At 39.5% G+C, this 23,187-nt stretch overlaps 1 protein-coding gene across 14 annotated transcripts in view; it reads right to left on the bottom strand.

Moving 5' to 3' along the window:
- Nucleotides 1-23,187, bottom strand: part of ABCB5 (ATP binding cassette subfamily B member 5) — a 52,219-nt gene that overhangs the window by 28,001 nt on the left and 1,031 nt on the right. For 13 of the 14 annotated variants that reach the window (XM_075083005.1, XM_075082999.1, XM_075082997.1 and 10 more), the window contains 18 exons: nt 22,194-22,281; nt 22,019-22,067; nt 20,786-20,939; nt 20,266-20,332; nt 19,840-20,031; nt 18,522-18,693; nt 17,388-17,512; nt 14,993-15,167; nt 13,895-14,008; nt 12,892-13,002; nt 10,419-10,544; nt 8,878-9,081; nt 7,462-7,632; nt 4,734-4,895; nt 4,005-4,244; nt 1,887-2,033; nt 1,370-1,474; nt 519-596 (listed from right to left, as the gene is read on the bottom strand). In XM_075083005.1, coding sequence (XP_074939106.1) covers nt 519-596; nt 1,370-1,474; nt 1,887-2,033; nt 4,005-4,244; nt 4,734-4,895; nt 7,462-7,632; nt 8,878-9,081; nt 10,419-10,544; nt 12,892-13,002; nt 13,895-14,008; nt 14,993-15,167; nt 17,388-17,512; nt 18,522-18,693; nt 19,840-20,031; nt 20,266-20,332; nt 20,786-20,939; nt 22,019-22,067; nt 22,194-22,281 — 2,480 coding nt within the window. Of the gene's footprint in view, nt 1-518; nt 597-1,369; nt 1,475-1,886; nt 2,034-4,004; nt 4,245-4,733; nt 4,896-7,461; nt 7,633-8,877; nt 9,082-10,418; nt 10,545-12,891; nt 13,003-13,894; nt 14,009-14,992; nt 15,168-17,387; nt 17,513-18,521; nt 18,694-19,839; nt 20,032-20,265; nt 20,333-20,785; nt 20,940-22,018; nt 22,068-22,193; nt 22,282-23,187 lie in introns of those variants that run through there. The other variant, XM_075083004.1, reaches the window with a different exon arrangement.

Raw genomic sequence — 23,187 nt, 5'->3', positions numbered from 1 at the left:
TTTAACATAACATAAAGATAAGTAACATTATTCTTCTCATGGGTAATTCTTGATGAATAGGGCAATTTGAATCTTTTGGAGTAAAAAAGTATCAGATTGTCTACTTGTTATGGATTGCAGCATGTAGATTTAAATCTAAATAACTAAACAGATTAGATTTAAAACTATGTATTTCATACTTGCATCATGACCACACAAGCAAGGGGAGATGAAACTTTTTTGGTCATACTTGCACACACAGACAGCTGCAAACTGTGTGCATATTAGCATGTCAGAAACGTGCACATCTGCAATGATATTCCTTCAAAATTAGACTATTTGCAGTGGCAGCACTGAGCTAAACTGCACATGGGACAGGAGACTTTTTCTGAAAGTTGTACTTTTTCCTAAGCTAGTGGTAGAAGAGATATTTTTTTGTTTTCTTTCTCCAGAGCACACACCTGAAACCCAATGTGTACCTTACAACAGTCTGCAAAAGCCATCTGGCTCTCATGGTACTCTAGCTGCCTAATTCATACCTGCTGAAGTAATGCTCTGAAGGACAAAGAGCGCAGTCTCATTGTTAGTATCTCCCCGGACTTCCCAAACATGAATCCCTGGAGGAGGAAAGAGACACATTTTATCATCTGATGCGTTAACTCTGTTTATAAAGCCACGCAACAAAAGCAATGACACCAAAAAGCCTCCTACAACCCCCTGTGAGTGTATAAGTCTTGGGAAAAGTGCCATTCACATTCCTGGAACCTAAAATTCTTTTTTCCCCACAGAAAGGAAGCAACATGGCAAAGAAGGCGAGAGCTTTGTTGTAATGCCTTATTCGTATGCCTCAGCAGCATTAGAAGATAAATGAGCCTATCTAGTCATTGGCCTCCCTACTCTGACTGCTACCAGAGACATTCAGTCACAGCAGTCATACCAGTGGATTTTATGTTATGGACATCAATGTGCAGTAACTGTTTCCTGCAAGCTGTGAAGCAGACGTAAGAGGACAGCAAATGATGGAGTTTGCTTGATGGTATGAAAGAAACCATCTGCTATGGAAAGAGTATTTTATACTTACCTTGGCAAGTGCCTGTAGATTATCAATGAGAAATGTCAGTCTTAACTCTGACTTTTAAAGCCAGACCTTCAACTTCAATTTCAGTCATGTTGAATCCATATTGCCTTCAGTGACTGATTTAAAGCAACAGCAAATATGGACATGTCTTTAAGTAAACACACCAATAAACCCCACGTATCTCAGGAAGAACCCCAGCACTTCTATAATCTCTGATTGGTGTTTTACTTCTCACACTGCATTGATACGAGTTATACCTGCAGCCTGCCAGGGAGTTAAGGACTTCTAACATTTCAGTGTAGCGACACTTACTTGGATTATGTATGCTGCTAAGGTAATCACTCCAAGTAAAAGAAACATTAAAGAAAGCACCAATGTGTTTTTATTCCTCTTTTCTGGATCTGTTTCTTGAAAAGCCTGTGTAAGAACAAACACAAAAATGAATACATAGACAATGAGTGCCAGTTACATAAACCAGCCTTCATCTCAAGAGACTTGTTTACTTCAGTTTCTCTTAGCAAGTACGCTGGACCCTGACATCAGTCTGCAGTCAACTTTCTGTCGAGGGCCAGAAGACAGTCCAGCTTTCCACTTAACCTACATCTCGCTAATTTTTTTCCCCAGCTCCAACTATTGTTCCACCTTTCTTCTGCTGGTCAGATGCAGTTCCACCAGGCTCTGCCTCTAGAGGCTCACTTCACCAAAATTTATCCAGTTTTCATTGGATCCATTTATACAAATGAATGCCACTCAGAGTCTTACATAGGGAGAAGTGGCTGAGCATGAGGGAGGCCCAGGACTGCAATGTCCATTTGCAAAAAAAACTTACCCCAATGATTTTTCCAAATATAACAGAGAATGCAGGATGGACCCCACCTGAGACGGCAGCAGCAATCACTCCCAGCAGTACATACAGCCACTCAGGTTTGTTCAGAGCCAGGATTCTTGAGTAAGGCACAGCAGGGAGATTTTCTTCCTACAGGAAAGGGAAGGCTGCAAATTTTCCTTGGAAACATGAAATCCCCCAGACAGTGGGTGTTCATTAGGCTTTGACTAGTGAGCTGTCTTGGTAAACCACTGAAAGCCTTCTCTGTGCACTCGGAGTGAGCAAACATGCTGGAGCCGTGCAGCTTTGCTGTTTCATATCCTAGAACTTCAACTGCACTGTAAAAGTTTGGAGGCAAAAATTTAACAAAAGGCTAAGTCATGAGGGGAGAAGGGCCAGGACAGTTCATTGAAAGTCAGATGGGGACTGGTCACCATGAATGGCAACTTTAACACTTGAATCTTTATAAAGAACAGAAAGTCTCACTGTTCAGAGCACAGAAAAGATCCCTCTGGTTTGGCTAAATGCTAGTGGGCTGGCAGTGATACAATTGGGTAGAGAGATCATCTTTCTTTTGCAAACTATAGCCTATGCATCATTACCAAAAGCATGAGAGAGGCATATGTAACAGTCGGTTAGCCTGCATCTCCTTTGAAAGTATAAGAAATGCTCTGTTCTGCTTTCCTAATTTATTCAAGTGTCTATGCCTCCACAGCAGGAATTCTGGAAAAGCAAAAAATGAAAACATTGGAAATGAGACAAAATATTAGGCAGAATTATGACTAAGTTGCTCTTGCTTCCTGGTTATTTTATCCCATATTTCGGATGCTGAATGAGGGTGGCTAAGCCTCAACCATAAAAGTGGACTGAGCTTTCTGAAATAATTACAACTGCTGGATGCTTGATTTCTTAATTTTTTGTGAATGTGATGAACACCGAAGCCTTGAGCATGAACACCCACTACTTCCTCTGAGGTCTTCAGCAGTATTAATACACAGACAAAAAGTATCTTCTGAAGTTGTGAAATTTTTTGTGATTATAGGAATGGATCCAGATCTTTTCCACTGTTTTAAATGTGTATTAGCTGGAAACTATATTTTAGTGAGAAGGAATATCAATAGATACAAATTACAGTAAAGCTTCCAGAAGTATTTTAAATAGTCAGATGCTGTATAACAGATGAGATCCTAACTTCCATAGATTTAAAAGGATCCACGGTTTTACTTCAGAACTTACTTCAAGGGTCCTGAAGGCAAGTAAAAAAACCAACCAACCAAAAACCACCAAACAACTCTTCCAATATATTTCATGCAAAAAAAATGCTGCAGCTCAAGCAGTACAAAATAGGAAAAAACAAAATCAAGTTTTGTTTATTGTTGAGCTGCCTACCCAAGGTCTGATCCAAAGTCCACTAGAAATCTGCTCCTATTGATTGCCATGAGCAAGTTTTACTCAACTTTGACAAAAAAAGTTCTGTTCCTAAAACTTGAACTTACTATATGACTTTTATTTCTGTATCACATTTGTCAACTAAAGTGTTTTATCTTAATAAAAACCTCCAGAACCGGATGTTTTAAAGCGTATACTAAGACTGGGGGGGAAAGAGAATAATTGTTCTTTTATTTAGAATACACTTTAAAATGTTAGGGTTTTGATATTTTTTTTTCTGTTTGACATAAAGGTAAAATGATATTCCAAAGTGCCTTAAAACTTGGTGCACACACCCCAGAGATCACATTTTCCACCAGCATTTGTGACAGTGAGCACCAGGAAGTAAAGAATCCTGGAAATGAATTCTCACAACTCATTTTAAGTAGATAAATTAAAACATCAGTAACAATGAAATAATGCACTTAATTTTATGAAGGATAACAAATAAACAGCACAAGCTTTTTCCAGCTCCACACTAAGTCAACAGTGTTAAAACAAACTTTTTGGGAAGACCTACGCAGTTATCCCCATATTCCTAGGACAGATAGTCAGCCTGGTGAGTACTGACTGCAATAGCACTGGAGTAAATGTTGCATGACAGTCAGCTGTCTAAAAGTAATTAAAATTATGCACCATGTGTTTATGCTTACACGTTATCACTAAAATTCTAAACTAAAGTTTTATACCAACCTCCAGCTCTTTCTTTTTCTTTTTTCCAGAGGACCTTTCCTTAGAAGAGTACCTCTTGCTTTTATATCTGCTGGATCTTCTTCTAATGCTGCCTCTTCCAGAGACCACCGATTCTTCAAAATGATCTTGAAGAGTCAGCTCTTCCACAAGATCATTTCTATCATTTTCCTCATATTCCTCAGTGCCCATGTCTTCATTTTCTTCTGATGTCCCATCATCTTGAACATTATTGCTACAGCCCTAGTGAGAATTTGGGATATACAATCACAAGATATTTTGAGCTGGGACAAGAAAAAGTAAAACTCTTTTTCTCATGAGTACTGCTGTTTCAATCATGTGATCACTGTTGCCTATAGGCCACACATATTTCAGTCTGTAATGGCCGAGCAATAGACTATTTGGTCCTGATTTTTTTCCCTCTTTTCTGTTTTTCTTTAAGCAGTCTGTTGAATCCACCTAGAATCTAACAATTCTGAGGTTATGCCATTATTATGTAGTCTGTGCCTTCAACTCACTTATGTTTTTTGACATGTTGGACTGTGTAAATGTAAAACACTTTTATGGGTAAAACCCCCAAGAATTCCAAGCCTGTGTCCGTGCCCAGATTAGAGCGACTGAGCAGCTGCCAGCTGGACAACATGCAGGAACTACAGAGAGAAAATGGCTCCACATACCAGCATTTCACAACTTGGCAAAATGGAGAAAGAAAATAAATAAATTTGCCTTCACCTGCTGCATTACAAGAGAATAGTAGACTCCTTTCTGCAACATGAGTTCACTGTGTGTTCCTTGTTCAACCACAACACCTTTCTCAAATGCAGCAATAGTGTCAGCAGTCTTGATGGTAGACAGTCTGTGAGCAATCACAATGGTGGTACGTCCAGTCCGAGCCTTACAGAAAAACAACAAAAACTATTTACATTAAAATGTGCAAGAAAACACCACAGAAATAAAAGGTTATTTAGGCATTTATAATATAACATAAATCCAAAATTCAAAATTAGTTCTTTCTTCTAAAAGCAAAGAATTCTTTTTCCTAGTTTCATGTCTCTTGTTTAACAGTCTAAGGACATTTTCACTTGCCTAATTGAGGCAGAAAAAACCACATTAATCTTATTAGACAGGCAATGTAGGTATTAAAGGCTATAATTAAGGTTATTTGACTTTTTACCAAACTTAAACTGTTTGAGCTAAAGTTGCCCATAAAGTGTTTCCATGTGTATGTATGCATGGGAGGGAAATGCAGTGAGAATAGTTAGATCTTTCTTAAAATAAAGCTAGGATAGATAGTATATAAAGAAAAGACGTTTTCTTTATATACTGTCCATGCATATTTTTGGAAATATGACACTAGCATGACTTCTGACAAGACTTCGCAGGAAAGTGTAAAGGAGTGGAGCACATCTGGGGTCAGAAATGGCTTTTAGGCACTCCCTAAAGCTCTCTCCCAGTCTTTTGAAATAAGCTACATCTCAAATCAGGGGCCTGCTGGAATTTGGCATGGATACCTGCTGAAGACTCAGCCTGCAGGTTACATGCTCCATCCCTTGCCAGCTCCCACATGCAGACCAGTGCTGCGTACAGCCTTCACACAGCAAATAGGCACATGCCAGTCTGTGGCTGCTGGAGAAAGAGAGGCTTCCCTCCTTGCTGACGCCTGGAGCAGGTGGTGGCTTGGTGGCAGGAGGAGAAATCCAAGGGGACCTCACGCAACAAATATGTTCTGCCATCAAGGAGCCTGCTGGAAGTTACTTGCTACAGAAATTATACATCGTATGGGCACATTCATTCACACACATACGGGGCACATTCAGTAGGTGAATGTTTCCATGGAGATTTGGATTCTTCCCCTACACCTGCCACCAAGTTTTCATGGATCTGACACAAGTCACTCAAAGCCTGTCACAGGTCTGTCTTGGTGCAGTTTTCATGTCTGTGTCCTAATGTGCAGAGGTGCGGAGCCTTCACCACTGAAGCTAGGAGCTATGATCAGAACAAGCAAAATCCCCTAAAAGATGCAAAGTTATCTGAAAAACAGAAGACTACAAGCATCTGCATATGACTGCTTGGAAACAGTGTGCATTTGTGAGGTTAATATCTCTGGTCCTCAGCTGTAAAAATAAGGAATGATATTAGCACCACTTTTTCCACACAGGGATGTTGAAAAGAAATTTGCAAATCCCATTTGGGGAATACACTGATGGACATAAAAAACCTGTGAAAAGATGAATAAGTTATGATTCAGGGCTTATTTTGGTGTGTTCTGGGAAGATACTGAAGGATGAGGAAGAGTATATGTAACAGTCCCCTTAACTGAGTGATCTCCCTCTGTGTTATGCACTACATGAAGCAATAAGCTTCTGGAAGGGGTTAGTATTTGACTATGGAATTAAAGAATGTGCAGAAGAAAGCTAAATTATGGCTGAAGCAGCAACCTTTTTGTGCTTAACTCTGCAGCAATAATAGAATGTATATACAAATTAGATTAGATTAATATTATGTTTGCATCTACATGTTACCTCAATACTACTAATATCAGTAGAGTCATGTGAATATAACCAACAGCTACATCTTACTTCAGATTTAAACTGACTGGCAATGAAAGTGGCAAGTTCTGTATTTCCCTTCAGCCATACTTGTAACTCATATCTCTCTTCATAACTACTGAAATGAAAGGCAAGATACTTCACTTAGCTTTTAAAAATACATTAAAATAAATATTAGATAAATGAAACAACATTCCAGCCCAACCATTAATTTCTTTTCAATCAAAGCCCCATGCTTCACTACTTGTTGGTGGAAACCGCTGACGAAGGAGGACTGCCAGGAAGGGACTGTGAGCTGGTGGGACAGAGGCACAGGTATGAGCCCTGGGAGCTCTGCTCTGCAGTAGCACCCACCCTAACACAAGGGGCAGAGACTCAGTATTTGTAAGTGGCTCTGCTTTTTGTTCTGTGTAGGGTCTGATTTGCACTCAGTCTCCGTAAAGAAAGAAAATTACTAAATCCCAAGAGCTTTCTGAAAACCATGAAGTAACTGTTAAGTGAAGAATGAGTACTAGGAATATTATACTATACATTTCTATTAAATCTACCTGAAAAAGGCCATTCACTCCTCATGCCTTACCTTGGTAAGATGCCATCCATATTTCACCAGCAAATAAACAACTGTGATTTGTTGAAGGGAGTGCAAGAGACCTGTTACACATGACTGTAAGTGTCCTGGTAATTAGTAACAATATTAAAAAAAACCCCAACCAACCCTAAATAGACATGATTCCTAAGTGAAATTTTGATCATTTAAACTCTCTGTTAAAACCATGAAATTAAAACATCCATCCAAATTTTATTTTCCAGTGTTCTTTATTCCAATGGAAACCTGCAGTGAAAATTGTATGTTAGTTTTTCTTAAGTGCTGTTGCACCTTTTCACAGTAGCCTAAATAACATGACTCCTACCTTATCAAGAGCTGCTTGCACTATGGATTCACTCTGAGTATCTAGTGCAGATGTAGCTTCATCCAGAAGAAGAATCTTGGGATTTCTTGCCAGGGCACGGGCAATAGCTATTCGCTGCTTCTGTCCTCCACTCAGCTGAGCCCCTCTTTCCCCGACAATTGTGTTAAATTTCTGAGAAAGTAGAAGTCAAAACAGAAGTTGTGGAATGTCTCAAATGAGCTTCTTGCTTCTCTGTGCAATCAAAAGTACTCATCTTCTAGACAAGAGGTAGCTTTATCAGGCTGACTTGGGCATGGGCAGAGAAAACGTGCAATGACACTCATCCATCCAGCCCTTAGCCAAGGCCTTCTACCCCCATTACATACTTCACACCCCTAACTTTGAACTTATGGTCCTTTAAAGACTTGATCTTTACTACTTGCTCAGATAATGCTCCAAACCCTGGGCTTTCTCAAGGCAAGCCTGTAAAATACACCTCCACATTTGCTGAGGACTGCCTATCTTTCCAATAGGGCTGGGATCATAGGGGCTCACTAGGACCTCTAACATTGCCTCCTCTGAAACTGAGACACCTCCCCTGGAGCCATGGCTCTGTTCCTACTGACTGTGTCACTCACTCCAAAGTAGCAAGTCTCGAAGTCCACTGTAGCCTTTTATTATATAGCTGTTTAAGAGTAAATATGATCAAACAACTCTTCTTGAGAAGGAACCTTGGAACAGATGGACACGCTAGAAACGGCACATGTTTGAGAGATGGGGGTCGAGCTCTCTGAGGTAGTAGAAGAATTTGAAATAAAATCCCAGGTGGGCACTTTTTCCACATCTTTTTAACTGCAGGACCAAAAGGAAGGACACATCATCACCCATTCCTGAGGATGTGTTTTGAATGACTGCTCTCACTTCCCACTCCCACCCTGGAAAAAGTAAGGCACCTACTGCTAGGAGAGGGCTTAAACCTATGAATCGCAGGCAGAGGGAGAGCTCAAGCTCCCAGCTGCTAAAAATGGCCTTGGTTCAGGACATACTTATTTACTTCCACCCTCCATTTCCTACTGAACTTGCAGACAGCTCCTGACAAAGTATTTTGGATTTCTGTACCTCCTCTTTAAAAGCCCAACTCTTCCCATGCCTCATGAGATGAGTAGGGATGGTAACACATACAGCTGTGAAGCTTCCTTTCTCCTGAGTTAAGGCATTGACATTTTTTCAGACTTAGGCACAAATCCTTGGAGGGCAAACAAATAAAGGCACAATATCTAGTCCAGAAAATCACTGAACTGAAAACTGCTGGAGGCTATAAGAGTATTTTGGGAAGTTGTAGTATAACTTGAATTCCCATGCTCTCCCTCTCAGAAACAGGACGATGGCCTAAACGGACCTTTCATTCTTGCACTCAAAAGAAGTTCATGAACTCACGTCAGGCAATCTAGATATGAAGTCAAAAGCATTGGCTTGCTTGGCTGCTTGCTCAATTTCAGCATCAGAAATGTCTTCTCGACCGTAGCGAATGTTCTCTGCTATTGTTGTCGCAAACAAAACAGGCTCCTGGCTCACAATACCAATATTTTCTCTTAGCCACTTTACATTAAGCGTCCGAATATCCTGACCATCTAAGGTAATCTGAGAGGAAAAGTGTATGTCAAATGCATTCTGTTAATAATAAATTAATTAATTACTGTTACTTGACTTAAGTATCAGCTACAAGTACAAAAAAAAAAAAAAAAAGAAAAAGAATGTTGTCTTTAGTAGAAAACCATGTTGGGGGAGAAGTTAAAACTGTAGTTTTTCTGTCCACTGCACAAGCTAGAAAATGGTGAGGAGCAGCATATACAGAGAAGACACCAGGTACGTTTTTTTGTTCATAGGTTTTTGGGGTTGGGCTTTTTTGGTGGTTTTTTTTGGGGGGTGGAGTGGAAGGGGGTTGGTGTGTTTTTGTCTTTTTCTTCCCCCCCTCTCTTCAGTAACCATGCATACTTTTTACCCTGTTCTCATGCCTGTGTGCCAGTTTGCTGCCCTCACAGTTGTGGCTACACCATTGCCTCTGTGGCTGTGTTTTACACCAGATCAAAGCAATAGTCCAAATCGACTAAAAAGGAAGGGGAAGTTATTTTTAACCTAGATAATTTGCAATGTGGTCGTATGAACACTGATGTTAGCATGGGAGAGGAACAGCAAACTGAGGCATGGGGGCAGGGATGAACAACCAAAGAAACAATAACTTTAAGAAACAACTGTGTTGATAATGGATAGCCACCTTGATACATTATGTAGTGATAGTTCAGTGTTTAATATTTCAAATGCTTATCTAGTTCCAACCAGCAGTAACAAATACTGAGTAACATTCTTCAAATATTAAGCAAAAAAGGAATATTTTCCTTAAAAATATATTGTTTATTTTCCTCCTTTTTTCCTTTGGAAATTTCTTATGAGAAGTATTTACCACATACTGACTGGATCTAGTGTTCAGTAGTAGAGTAGATGTACAATGTGTAATGACGGAAACTCTTGCTGTGGGCTAGGAGATAGATAAAAATGAGCCAAAAAAATGACCATTTAAAATAAGAAAACTCTTCCCAGGTTTTAGTTTACATTCAATGAAAAGGAAGTAAAATACAGCAGAGCACTGTTTGGTTGAAAAAGTTTTAAAAAGCCCTTAAAAGTCAATTGTTGATGAAAATAATTTTAAATTCAGATCTTGCACCTATTTGTGCAAATACCTTCTATTTTTGGTGTTTACTACTTCTGGCATAGTACTGCAAGGAGGAGGAGAATAATGAAGTCCAGCCAACAGGAGAAGATAGTTCATTTGAAATTTAAAATGCAGAAATACTGAACTATGCAGAGACATGCTTAAATTCAATAAAAAATAAAAATAAAAACCCAGATTCAGTCAATATGGGAAACTCATGCTTATCCTAACAGCTCTCAGTTTTTACAGTTCATTTGCAGACACTCACTTCTCCCTGGACAGGATCATAGAATCTCTGCAGCAACTGAACCGTAGTGCTTTTTCCACAGCCACTAGCACCAACTAAAGCAATGGTCTTCCCAGTTTCAACTTTAAAGTTTAGACCTTTGAGGATCTGGGGGAAAAAAAGAAATATTTTAGTTTGACAGGTTTTATTAGAGGACAGTCTGTCAAGGTAACTGTAGCAATAATCAAGGCAGTAGTAAAGGGTGCAGTCTGAAGGTATGGCAATATTAGTAAGTTAATTATACCTGGGAATATTCTGGGGCACTGATATGAAAAGGCCTGCATCTGTGCTTGTGAAGTGTATTAGCCTTTGAACCAGGATGGCTACATGCAACCTGCCTTTTGGGAATGGTCCCTGAATCCTTCTGGCTACCGAACCAAGCCTGGGAATTATTTGAGAAGATTGATAACTGGAACAGGCCAAGTTCATGCCAAGAAACATTTTAAGAGTTCCCTTGCATAGACCATTGCATTCCTGTGCCTGGGAAAATTCCCCAGCACACTCAAATCAACTAATATAGACACAGCCACAGTATTCTCAATTTGATAGCTTATTTTCTCCAATTTGTGTGATCTGGTAGGAGGCTCGGGGTCTGTCCTCCATTTTCCAATGTTTAGACAATGGCATATCACTTAGTTATGAAATCTCACAGAAAAATACTTCTAAGGTGCTAAACTTTATTGCTGAGAAACAAGCCTGCTTTCTTCTACTTTTAGAATATAAATGCCTGTTTTGACAAGGCAACTGCTGGAAAGCCCTTAATAAATCCCAATCCTTATTGTTAACAGCCTCAGCAACCTGGGGAGTAGTTGTAGTTTAATATCTTTGTTGCCATTTTCACGTTTAGGAACATTTTACCTCAAGAGATGTCCATGTCATATATAAGTAATGCTTTGCAGTTGCCAAAATATTTGGCTGCTATGGGAACTCTTCTTGTTTATACCAGGCTGATTTATAATTTTGCCTACACATGTTTTTGCAATGAGAGATTAAAATAGTTGCAATATTCCTCTCCTCTCCCTGTGTTACATTCAGCAGGATTTCTATCTCCAAGAAGCTGATATCCTGGTGCATGCATTATCAAGAATATAGATTCTGGATACCATAATTTCTCCAGATGCAGATAGTCACAACTGCCTAACAGGTTATTTCTAATTGTCTTTTATTGAGCAAGGTGTTGTCAAGATTAAAAGTGACAATAACTAGACTCCTTAGATCTCTGATTTGGCTTAGCCTAGACAGGGGAGATTACAGTGTTGCATCAATTGCTTGAGAGATTGTGGATAACTTCTACACATCTTTGCTGATTCCTTTTGGCTCTATTAAATAACACTGATACTCTTAGTAGGGAGAGTTGCTGACTCAGTGGATTTGGAAAGGACAAAGTATTTCTTATTTCTCTCCCATTTGGCATGAAGACCCATAACATAGCTCATTGGCCTTAATAGGGTTTTTAGGAAGAAGGGTGAAGAGTCTGCTTTGTCACTTCTGATTTCTAAGACAAGAGTAAAAGAAGATGCATTGCACTGACATCAGCTAGGGAGAAAGACCAGCTCTGGGTCTGTCCTTCAGCAGCCCCAGTGTCCTGGGAACAGATTTGGTGCTCCATGAGACAGACCTCAGATGGCTGAGGTGGGAAGATCTATCTGAGGAAATAGCCACAGTGCTATGAACTTCCCCATTCTCACTCCTTAACTGGCATTTCCAGCTTTTAATTGTTGACATTTGAAATCTATATTTCTACATTTTTCTTTATCAAGTAACAACAGCAGCAAATCCCTTTTCCTTCACCTTTGTCAATGTCTTCAAAGAGTATAAACTACTGAATATGGTAGAGAAGTCAAACCAACTGTATCACCACAAAAGCAGAGCACCATGGCATGACATACATAGCACTGCACAATACAGTTACTAAGGAAAGTTCAACTGGCAAAGAATAGGGACATCTGTTTACTGAACAGCAGTTTTAACATCTGCCCAAAATAACATTTGACTTCCAAATGTATGTTTAGGGTGATATGTTTCAATCCACTTGGTGATATAATAGTTGTAAAGCGTTCACAGGTCACTTTTCACATGGGATACCACGGCAACTCAGAACAAGCTGAGGGACTGGAAAGAGCAACTTCCTGGTTAACTCTGTAAGGTCTGGAAGTTTTAATGACAGATCTTGAAAAAAAATCTTATTTGGTTTATCAGCGCTCTTGTTCACAGAAATTCAGAGTAGAAGCAACACATTCTTCTTAGATTTGTCCAGCACGTGAGAGTGGTAGGCAGGTAGCCAGTGGCAACAGATCTAGAACTTTGTGTTTCTACATTATTTTTTTCCCCAGTAATGCACAATCTCCCAAGGCAGGAATGAATTTTACATTCAACAATAACAAGATTAGAGAAATAATATGGTCACGGGCTGCAGAATTTCAGTACAGTAGATTAATCTAAAATGAACACTTACTTTAACATCAGGTCTGGATGGGTAATTGAAATGGATGTTTCTGAACTCAATTTCTCCTATGAGCTTGTCTGGTTTGTAGCCTTCCTTAGAACTGCTATCTATTAGCCGTTTCTAGAAAGATGTTTTTAAAATAAATTGCTGATTATTATACTTTCGGAACTGCTATTTCAGCTGGATACATTGTTCTCTCCTTTACTTTCTTAGCTGCTGGTTTACACTGCAGCACACCTTTGCAGAGCTGCTGCACTTTACTCGCAGGATGATAAATACAGGGGAACACCTAACTATGAATTCTGCTTTGACAGATAGAGCACATTTTCAAATGCAACAAAATCCACAGCAGAAAATCTGTAATTGTAGAACTTAACTATACTATCTTGCAGCCAAAACATGGCCCTCAGTTATCCATATGTGAGCGTTTTGTACTCACATCAGGAAGAACCATGTAGCCATTTCTGTATGAACTTTCTAGTCCTAGTTGTTTAAAATACTTTATACACACAGATATCCGATTATTGCATAACAGCAAGACCAAGATAATAACAATGTGGAAACTCTTTTTGATAGCAACATCAGCACTGTAGCTTTATATTATTATAGTTTTCAATAGCACTATTAACCCCCTCCCCACCAATTCCCCCTCAGAAAAAAAAAACAACAGCTCAGCTGAAAATGGGCATACATGCATTTTTAAAAAAATGGTATAATTAGTGCCTTACTACTTTCCCTCTGCAGCTGAAAGTCTAATATTAGAGAAAGACCTCATCCATAAATCTCAGATATGCATGCCAACATTCCCAAAATTCACCGTAACAAATAAAGGGGTAGTTTTCTTGATGTGAATGGAAATATTATGGGTTTCAGTGGTAGGCATCTATTGAGTTTATGGATTAGGGACTTCTGAGTGCTTTTGTTACGTCTCTCAAGAAAAAAAAACCACAAACAGAAACAAGGGAAAATGTTAAGCCTCGTTGAAAGGCTTCTTTTCTACTTAGATACTTACCTTATTGATAATCCGATATACTTCATAAGCAGCCCCACGTGCATTAGCCATACTCTCCAGGTTGGGAGCTGCCTGGCCCAGGGAGAAGGCTCCGACAAGCACAGAGAAGAAGACCTGCGGGAAACAGAAGGAAGCATCACAGTTAATAGTGATTACGGAGCCACAGTGCTCAGCTGTTAAATGCCCAGGTCTTTCTAGTGCACCCTTTCCAGGAAAATTAAATACAAAAGTGAAAGGTGCATTTCACAGTTACTCCTGTCCACTTCCCGTTTTCCTGGGATGAATAGTAACTACCGACACATCCTTTTGTGGCATAAATAGAAAATGCAAAAGCATCAAAAAGAAAAGCTATCATCTACAAATAGAACAAGTATCTTTCTCTGTTGCTTTCCAAATGTTCCCAAAGCTAAGAGGCTTGCAAAACTTAGTCCAGAATTTCTTAACTGAAATCCCACCAGCGGGACCAACACACAATCAACTTGCCATGCTGTGAGGAACCACACTGAGGAGTCAGGACATCAGAAGTGACTTGAGTGTGAAAGTTAAGCATGTAGCCAAACTTTTGATGGCAAGAAGGTAGTGAAATATCATCAAACTAATACTAACTTAGACATATTGGTAGTGTGTGGTAAATGTTTGCAAGTAAACAACAATGAAATGAAGACATTGTGGCTAAATGAGATCTTGAGGACTTCCCAGTACCTATTCAGCACGCCAGTGGGACTCAATAATCCTAGTGGCTAGCTAGAATTTTGCTGGCAGTACAGGTTACTTGTCTTTGCTCTCAAACCTCCAGCTCTAAATTGTTCATCCTGCCCTACAATAGGGTCCAAGACGAGTGAGGAAAGCAACCTTCTGTATGCAGATACTTTTGCCTCTGTGTTGATTAGAGTAGGAATTCAAGGTGCCCTGTTCAAACTTCTTATAGCAGAAGCTAGATAATACGTATGCCTTCATTTTAGTTCTTTTATACAAAGCAAGCCTCCAACAGCCCATTTAGCAAGCACAGGACAGAAAACAGAGATGGTATATACCACTTAAATAACCTTTTCCCTGGAATTACAGAGATTTTTTTCAAAGCTGCATTGATGTACTTACAATTAATACAATGCCAATATCATAATTTTGCTCCTCAGCAGTCAGCTTCGTTCCATACCAAAACGCAAGTGCATAGGATCCAAAGATAAGAAACTCTGAAACACCTAGAGATGTGTTGGTGGTAATGGATTTTTTCACTCCAACACTTCTAGCCATCTCTAAGTTAGCATCATATCTGAAAGTGGATAAGAAAACCATTTGACAAGTATCACATGCCATTCTGGTTGATATTTCCCAGTGCCCTTTTTTAATGAAAAAGCTTTTCGTCATAAACCAATTAAACAATTTTTTTTGCATTAGTCCTGAAAGGAAACCTTTAAAAAGTTTTATCAACATTACCTGTTAAAGGTAAGGTTTGTGACTTTCACATTTAAAAAAGGCAAACTAAAAAAAACGCCAAACCCCAGGCACTATGCATGAAGGCAGGTAGAAGAATAGAAGCCAGAGCTCCCTCTGATGCCAGAGTTGTTATCTTACTGGCCATTCTGGGAAGTCAGGAATCTTTCCCTTAGGTTAGTTTACTGATTAATACGGCAACGTAACAAACAAGTGGGCACGGGAGACCACTATAAAGACTGACATGTTCAATGAGAGAATTATTTCTTCTAAGGATAGTTCATATTCATTCATTTACAGTTTCCAGCTAATAGCTTTCACTTACTGTAGCTCATTATGAGAAGTATACACTAGGAATAGTGTACCTTTTTACTTGTCAATGACATGCTCATCAGCTTGCACTTCTTTCCTAATACATATTTTCTAAACAAAACCTCCCCATAGTAGGAAGAGATGAAATTCAGTTCGGCCAGGAAGGAATCTTAAAATAACATGCATTAATTTTGTTCATGTAACTTGCTCACATGCTACCAATGTTGTATTTGTTACTCAAATATATTTGAATGTTTTGGCTTGGCTGTGTTCTTAAAACCAATCCCTCCCTTCGAGTCAGCAGCACCATAGGTCCTCCAAGGAAACGAGAGCTGGATTTAAGCATTTTTACAAGTGCATGTGATCATTTAACTACAGAGGAAGAGCCAAGCCACTGCCAGAAGCAGATGATGACTGAAGGTCCCTTGCAAGTATGAACATTTGTGGTCAGTGGGGGCACCGTGCAGTGAAAGGTTGCTTCTCCTAACTCTGAAGCCATCGTTCAAGAGCTGTGTAGGAGTCACAATACACGGTTTGCAAAATGCCCTAGTCAGTCCCCCGTTGGAGTTTTCCTGTCCCTAGTAGACGTTCCTAGGAGAGCCACCAGTTCCATGGCTTTTTTACATTAAATGGAGGTGGAGCTGTGGAAGACGTTGACTGGCCAACCATGGAGGAAAGGAAAGGTTTTATTGCCACAGAGTTACCTGGGTATCAGTTGTTTTATCTCTAGACCTCAAAAACAAACAAACAAAAAAGAGGAGGGAAAAGAAAAGTAATTTGAAGCAGCTCCTCCCATTGGATTTTCAGACACTGGTATTTGCAGGGACCAAAAAGAAGAAGGGGAGGGGAGGGATAACTGATCTAGGTCATCTTAGGGCTTTTTCACCTTTACTGTGTACGCAGAAGGGGTCTTAATATTGTTGCAACTTAAGGACAAATCCCAGTAAGCAGAATACAGCACTGTAAGAGAGTCTGAGCGCAGCCCTTGGACGCAGACAAGTGCAGCAGCAGGCTGTAGGACCCTGAGCTAGGGCTAACATCAACTTAGAAATTTTGCACAAGACCAGGGCAAACATGAGAGTTAAAAAAGATAGAAAGATTCATGGATCATATGGATCAGGTCTTCTGGTTTACCTTTCCCAACTGCATGGTATTGGTAATGCCCTGTATCTGTATAGTGAATATTGTTTACAATATGTGAATAAATTTGTGGTCAGCCATATCTACACCTCATTTTTTACATGTGACCAGGGCCAAGACTGGATTAGGTCAACTACTAGTGTTATGTGCAAATCATTAAAGTAGCAAAAGCCAGTGATGTGATTTTACTTAAGGCTGTTATCCAGTGAAGCTTAAATATCAGCTCATTAATCAGAGAGCAGAACAGCAGTGCACATGTTCTAGAAGTTAAGTGATTAATCACATGCTTTGTTGCATTTGACTACTAGGTAAAGATAACCTTCTCACCACTTTCATTTCAAATTCAACTCCAGATCTCAATCAGAGGAGAAATTTGAGTCTATGCTGCAGTGATAACACAAAATACCCAGTATCACTGACCAGGTCTATTTACAAATATTTATTTTCAGGTGAGCTGTCCACTTAGAGAAGGATAAAACGACACTAAGGAGAATCCTGTTCCCCTTGCCCTCTGAAAAAAGAAAACAACCAAACCCAAACCCCACAAACCCAACCCACAGCCAAACTGCTTTTCCATATTTTAAATATAATTATTGTAAGTACTTACTTTGCTAATGCTTTCTGCTGTCCATTGAAAGCCACAACAGTCCTGATTGCTGTCAAAATTTCTTCTGCCACAGCTCCTGCTTTGGCATAAGCAGAGAGCTCTTTAGCAGTAAGAGATGCCAGGAGCTGGAAAGTTGAAAACCAGATGTTATTGCAGCCTACTGAGAGGGTATGCATGCTGTATTGGTGAATAAGAATGATCAATGTTCAAAGCACAAGATGAGGTTTAGGAAAGAAGGGGTCAGCTCCTCTCTGTGCCCTGAATTTCCCCCAAATCCAGCTCATTCTCTCATTACGTCCTTATTAAAGTGAAAGTCTACACGAGCATCAGATAAGCCTCATGACTGATCCATTTTCCTCACAAGCTGAGGACAGCCTATGAACCTCACCATGATGTGTGGGAGGTCAGGGACATGTGCTGTAGCTGCTCTGGGGAGTGTCTGAGGTGTTCAGAGACCAGAGCACCAGTAGACATTCAAGTAAGCAAGGTAGTCACTTTACAGCTTCTTATGTTCTCTTCCTATCTGATTTGAAATGTTTCAAGTAGAAAAAACCTCTAGTATTGTATACAAGCAACCACTCAGGAATACAAACCATACCCATTAACGCGGCTACAACGGATCACAAGGGGCATATGTTTTCCTATCTGAAAGGGAATCCTCCTCAGGTATGTCACTAATGTATATCACGCCAGTCTGTAGCAGCTCTATGTATGTCCTAGGGTCTACTACTGTACACAGCATGAAACTTGGTAAATTATTTGTAAGATATGTGGTATTGTATATGTGCACATGGAAAGAGCTTGAATTTGTGTTAAAGAGGGAAGAGTGAGGGACGCAAGCTTGTGCCTGGGCTTCTCCAGTGCTCTGCATGAAGAAGATGCTCTGATGCAGATTACCCTCCTGCCACATGGCACAAGGGGACAGTATGTGAACAGAAGGAATATGACTTTCAAGTGTGTGCTTGGGAACCCAGAGAAAAGCTACAGGAGGAGCAGAAATCACAGAGTGAGCATGGGGCCGACCTCCCAACCTAGAAACCACACTAGGTTCCTCCCATTCTCTCCCCCTTTCCTGTGTGTAAGAGTTGCAATGTTTTTCTGTTTTGCTTTGTTTATTAATCCCCACATACTTACAGTTGACCAAACTGCTGCTGATGCAGCAAGCAGAGGGCTGACTGACAAAATCACCAGTGTCAGCTTCCACCCGTGGATGAATCCTATAATAATCCCTGCCATAAATGTGGCAAAAAACTGTACAAATATACAGATCTTGTCTCCGATGCCTTCGTGGATGGTGTTGATGTCACTTTAAATAATAATAATAATAACAACAAAAAAAGTTTTGTTAACTTTGAATGCCTTTCATTCTAGCTCCCTCCCACTCTGTTTCATGCTGTGTGGCCTAATGTCAGAAGCTTTGCCATTTCCTAACTGGCACAGTGAAATTTCTAACCACAGCTACTGAAGAGTACCATTAGTCTCTTGTGTGGCCAAAACACAGCTGAAACCTCCTATTTTTTAGGACTCATTTTCTGTATTTTCCATCATTCTTTGCTGTTTCTGTGCCCTGTCACTAGGTCACAAATGGCCTAGTTTCCATATCCAGCATCCAAATGGAGCAATATAAGTAAACAGCCAAACAACCTCCTCACCTCCTGTGACCATCTCCAAATAATTCCTCCTGCTCAGCACTCTGATGCATTTTATGTTCTTAATTTTGGCTACAGACTCGCATCAAGGGTTATCTCCATCCTATCAGAACCACCCTTATTTGGAGGAACCTCTGTTTTTCATACAAATTTCCTTCCTCATTTCCTCTTCCCAGTGCATACAAATATTAGAGCTAAGAGAGGTTTCATTTAAACCTCTCTTACACCTTTCAGGACACAGCTCTGTTCAAAGCTACCTTAAAATCTGGAGGAAAAAAAATAATTCTGTATTCATGCATATAGTCCCATTGCATCTCAGGGCATACAGTCCTCATCCCTAAGACTATTTAAGTCTATGGAAAAGATCCAAAGACTTTGACTGGATGGAGTCCAGCCTGAGATCTGGCTGGATGTAAATGCAAGCTTATTTCCATTCAATAAAGTGTCAGAGCTTTCAGTGTTTGTAAACTAGCTGGAGACAGCAGAGTTGTTTATCTAGTACTGTCTGCCACGTACTTCATGGACATTAGAAACCCAATATCAGGCATTTTACAGCAAAAACCCTTCCAATGCATATATCACAGAAACTGCACAAATGAAGCTGAAAAGGATAATAAATTTCTCCCTCAGAGCTGTAATATTTCACACTTTAAATATTTGGGTTTTTTTGATTTTTTTGTGTGGGTGTTTTTTTGTTTTGATTTGTTTTTTTAAACTCTCTATAGGTTATTCCATAGAAGATAAGTGGCAGTTTTCTTTTAAATGTCATACTTAGGAGGGTAAAAAAAGAACAGAGCCCTCACTCTGTCAGTCTGGTGTTCAGCGTTCCTATCTGGGTAGTATCAAACCAAGCCATCTCCTGATGGAGCACTGCAAAAAAGAACTTCTGCCGGATCCTTGCTGTCTGCCTTGTAGCAGCAATCAAAAATGTCCATACTTGGACGGTGCTCAGGATCAACACAGCACAGCCAATTCCCACATAGTAGTAAGCAAACCTGTGATAAGGGAACAAAAGGCCATATGACCCCACTGTACCTTGTGAGAGGATTTAGACACACAAAGCAACAATTAGTCTTTATTTACCCCATCAAAGTAAATTCTGAAGCCTGTGATACATCATTGGGAAGCCTTTTTGAGAAGGCAAACGTTTGGCTTCTGCTCAAAGGTATAACACAGTAAAAGAAAACCACTCAACAGTCTGTCAACAGAATAACTATGAGGAGTCTTACTTTGTCATTTCACCTTCTATATCTATGCCTGGAATTGATGGATGGCTGGAACTATTTACTGAAGTACCTGTGAGGGGGAAAAAAAGAAAAGTAATATCTGTGAAAGTATTATACATAGAAGATAAATCATGGCAATCTAGGGTCATCGGTTTGGGAAAGTTTTGTATCTGGCAAGTGGGTTTTTGCAAAATACAAAATCATTTGGCAAATACACATTTATTTTTAAAGATCTTCTAGTAATTAGTGCCTGATAACTGATGATACAGAAGGTGGTCATGCTCCTTACTGTCTCATCAAAGTTGAAGTTCATTCATAAAAAGCACACCCAATGCAGTGCTTTGGTCCTGGTCTAGCCATTAAAGATTGATTACAATGATTGGGTAATTTGCAGCAGGATGAATTTTGCTCTTTACATATTTGTTTAGATGTGTACCAGTGCATAGTCTGGGCAGAAGAAAAATCTTAGCCCGTGTAGAAAAACATAACTGGTATGTAGAGAAGTCTAACTTTAACTCTTTACCTTCTGATTCATTCAATTTCACGCCGCTTAGCACAAAGCTGTTCGTCATCTCTCCAAACACAATGATCATAAGTGGCAATGCAGTACCATTTGCAACAGCTGCGATCAAACCAACTACCATCAAAAGGACATCCACCCAATCAGCATAGCGAAACTATGTGAACATTAAAAAGAAAAAAAAAATAAAAACAAAACATAAAGAGGAAAAAAAGTGAAGTTATGCCTGACAGTTCATGTATTTGTTACAGTACAGCAGACTTACAGAACATGTTTTGTTTCTACCTACATATTCTAAGCAGCAACAACACTCCAACTGAAGATAAACTCAGAACGTAAGAATTTTGTAGTAGGTCCCATACGTCTTTAAATCAGTACTCAGTAAGGCTGCTAAGGGAATACAGGCAGGACACATGGTTCTTCCAACTCAGCAGGAAAAATCCCAAAAAGTACATCCTACATGTTTCTAAGTGATGATCTTCTCTGTACAATATATTGCATTTTGTGTTCCAGTAAGTTACATATTTACTAAAGTAATGCCTTTGAAAAGTAAACAAGAGCGCGTTATTGACCGGCACCTGTGTTACATCTACCAGTAGAAAATGTTTGCATTTTCTGCAGAGATTGCAAAGATTATATCTTAAGGTTTGTCTTCACTTGAAAGTTTGTTTGGTTTAAAGAAGGATGTGAATTTAAACTGCCATAGCTATTCCTGGATGTGGTTAATCTGAAATCAGAACATTTTATTCCTGACTATCCTAACCCTCTTCCAAAGTGTAAATGGACATGGAATAAACCAGAGAAAAATAAAACTTTTCTTGTTCCAGAATAAGCAAGTCCATGCTTAAGAGTTATTTGGGAACAGCTATTGTATGGAAAACTGACACAAAACCGTACCGCTGGTTGTCTCAGAGATCAGATCCCTCAGATGTCAAACAGGATAAATCCTTTATAAATAGAGCCAAGGCAAGGGCCTGTGCAGTAAATATGCCCTAGATCAGCCCCAGCAGGAGTGAGCTTCATCCTCCAAGAGTACTAAGGCTGAACTGTTGTCAGAGCTACCAATACTCTGAGGGGGGAATCTGACCTAACAGGCCAGATTTTAAAGAGGTCTAGCATCAATACATCTCAGGCTTCTTTGGTTTTTGATTGCCTATTAATAGCAATTCATAAACAACTTACAATGAAAAATGAAGAAAAGAAAATATAAAGCAGACCATCAGACTGGACACTAACCAATTCAAAAATGCCAACCACCTGTTTCTCTGGCTTCTCATTTTCCTTCCTAGAGGAAGATACAAAAGCCTAATTAAGGTTTTTTCTAGCAAGCCCATATTAAACTCGCCCCCTTGCCCGCCCCCATACATCTAGTACACCAGCTGCCAATACTCCAAGTTTGAAAAATACCTACTTTTTTCTCTTGGGCTTTAACTGGTCACTTTCTTCAAGATTTTCATCATGTTGGAAAGAAGGGTTTTCATATCCCTTGCTTGCAGATTCTGTGAAATAAAAAGCAGACTTTTTTTTTTTAACATCATAACACATCTTTTGTACCAATTTCTTGCAACTTTCCTTGCTGAGTCTTTTACATTTAAAGCTTAAAAACTAATTTTTCTCTTGTTCTTGGAATCTCTTGCTGAATTTTTCTTGAAACTTCCTTTCTCTTCAGTTCATCTCCTCTAATCCAGAAAAAAAAAGCTTCCAGCTCCATTTCTGAGATGAAAACTAACTTTATTTTTGCAATGAAAAATATATTTATACAGAAAGGCTATCAAAGACTAAAAGCAAGAATTAATAAATTCTGCAAACTACTCGACTGAATGCAAACAAGGAGAAGCCCTACTGAAATGAGTGGAATTGCTTATAGTGAAGGTCATAACTGCTGTAGGTAACACAGAATAGACGCGAGTTGCCACGTGTTCCCCTTCCTTTGTGCTAGAGGCTTTAGAAATCTACACAAAAGAAGAATCTTACCTCAGAAAGCTTATGATTCTAAATGCATAAAATGAGATGTCATAAAAGGATAAAGAAACTGATGAGCAACCAAAGCAGGGAGCCAGCTGTGAATCGCGCGGGCAGAAAGGGCCACACCAGCCACCCCAATGTACATTTACCTTAACTTGAACTGCTGACCCACGATGAACAGAATTTTCCACATGCTGTTTTTAATGTCAGCCAGTCTATAAAGACTGGTTTAGACAACCATTTGACAGCAATAATGTGCTTCCACTTTACTGAGCTTATCTCAGGACCATTTTCACGCCTAGGCTAGGACCCACCTAAATAGTTTTACCCACGTAAGTGAATTTTGTTGAACTTCACAGAATGATTCATGTGTAAACATTTTCTAGGTGGTGGCTTTAATTCACTGGAAACTCTTTGTGTTAATGCCTATAAAACCACTA

This window comes from Phalacrocorax aristotelis, chromosome 2 (genome assembly GCF_949628215.1).
Source record: "Phalacrocorax aristotelis chromosome 2, bGulAri2.1, whole genome shotgun sequence".
NCBI classification, from domain to species: domain Eukaryota; kingdom Metazoa; phylum Chordata; class Aves; order Suliformes; family Phalacrocoracidae; genus Phalacrocorax; species Phalacrocorax aristotelis.
This window is presented reverse-complemented; position numbering and strand designations above follow the sequence as displayed.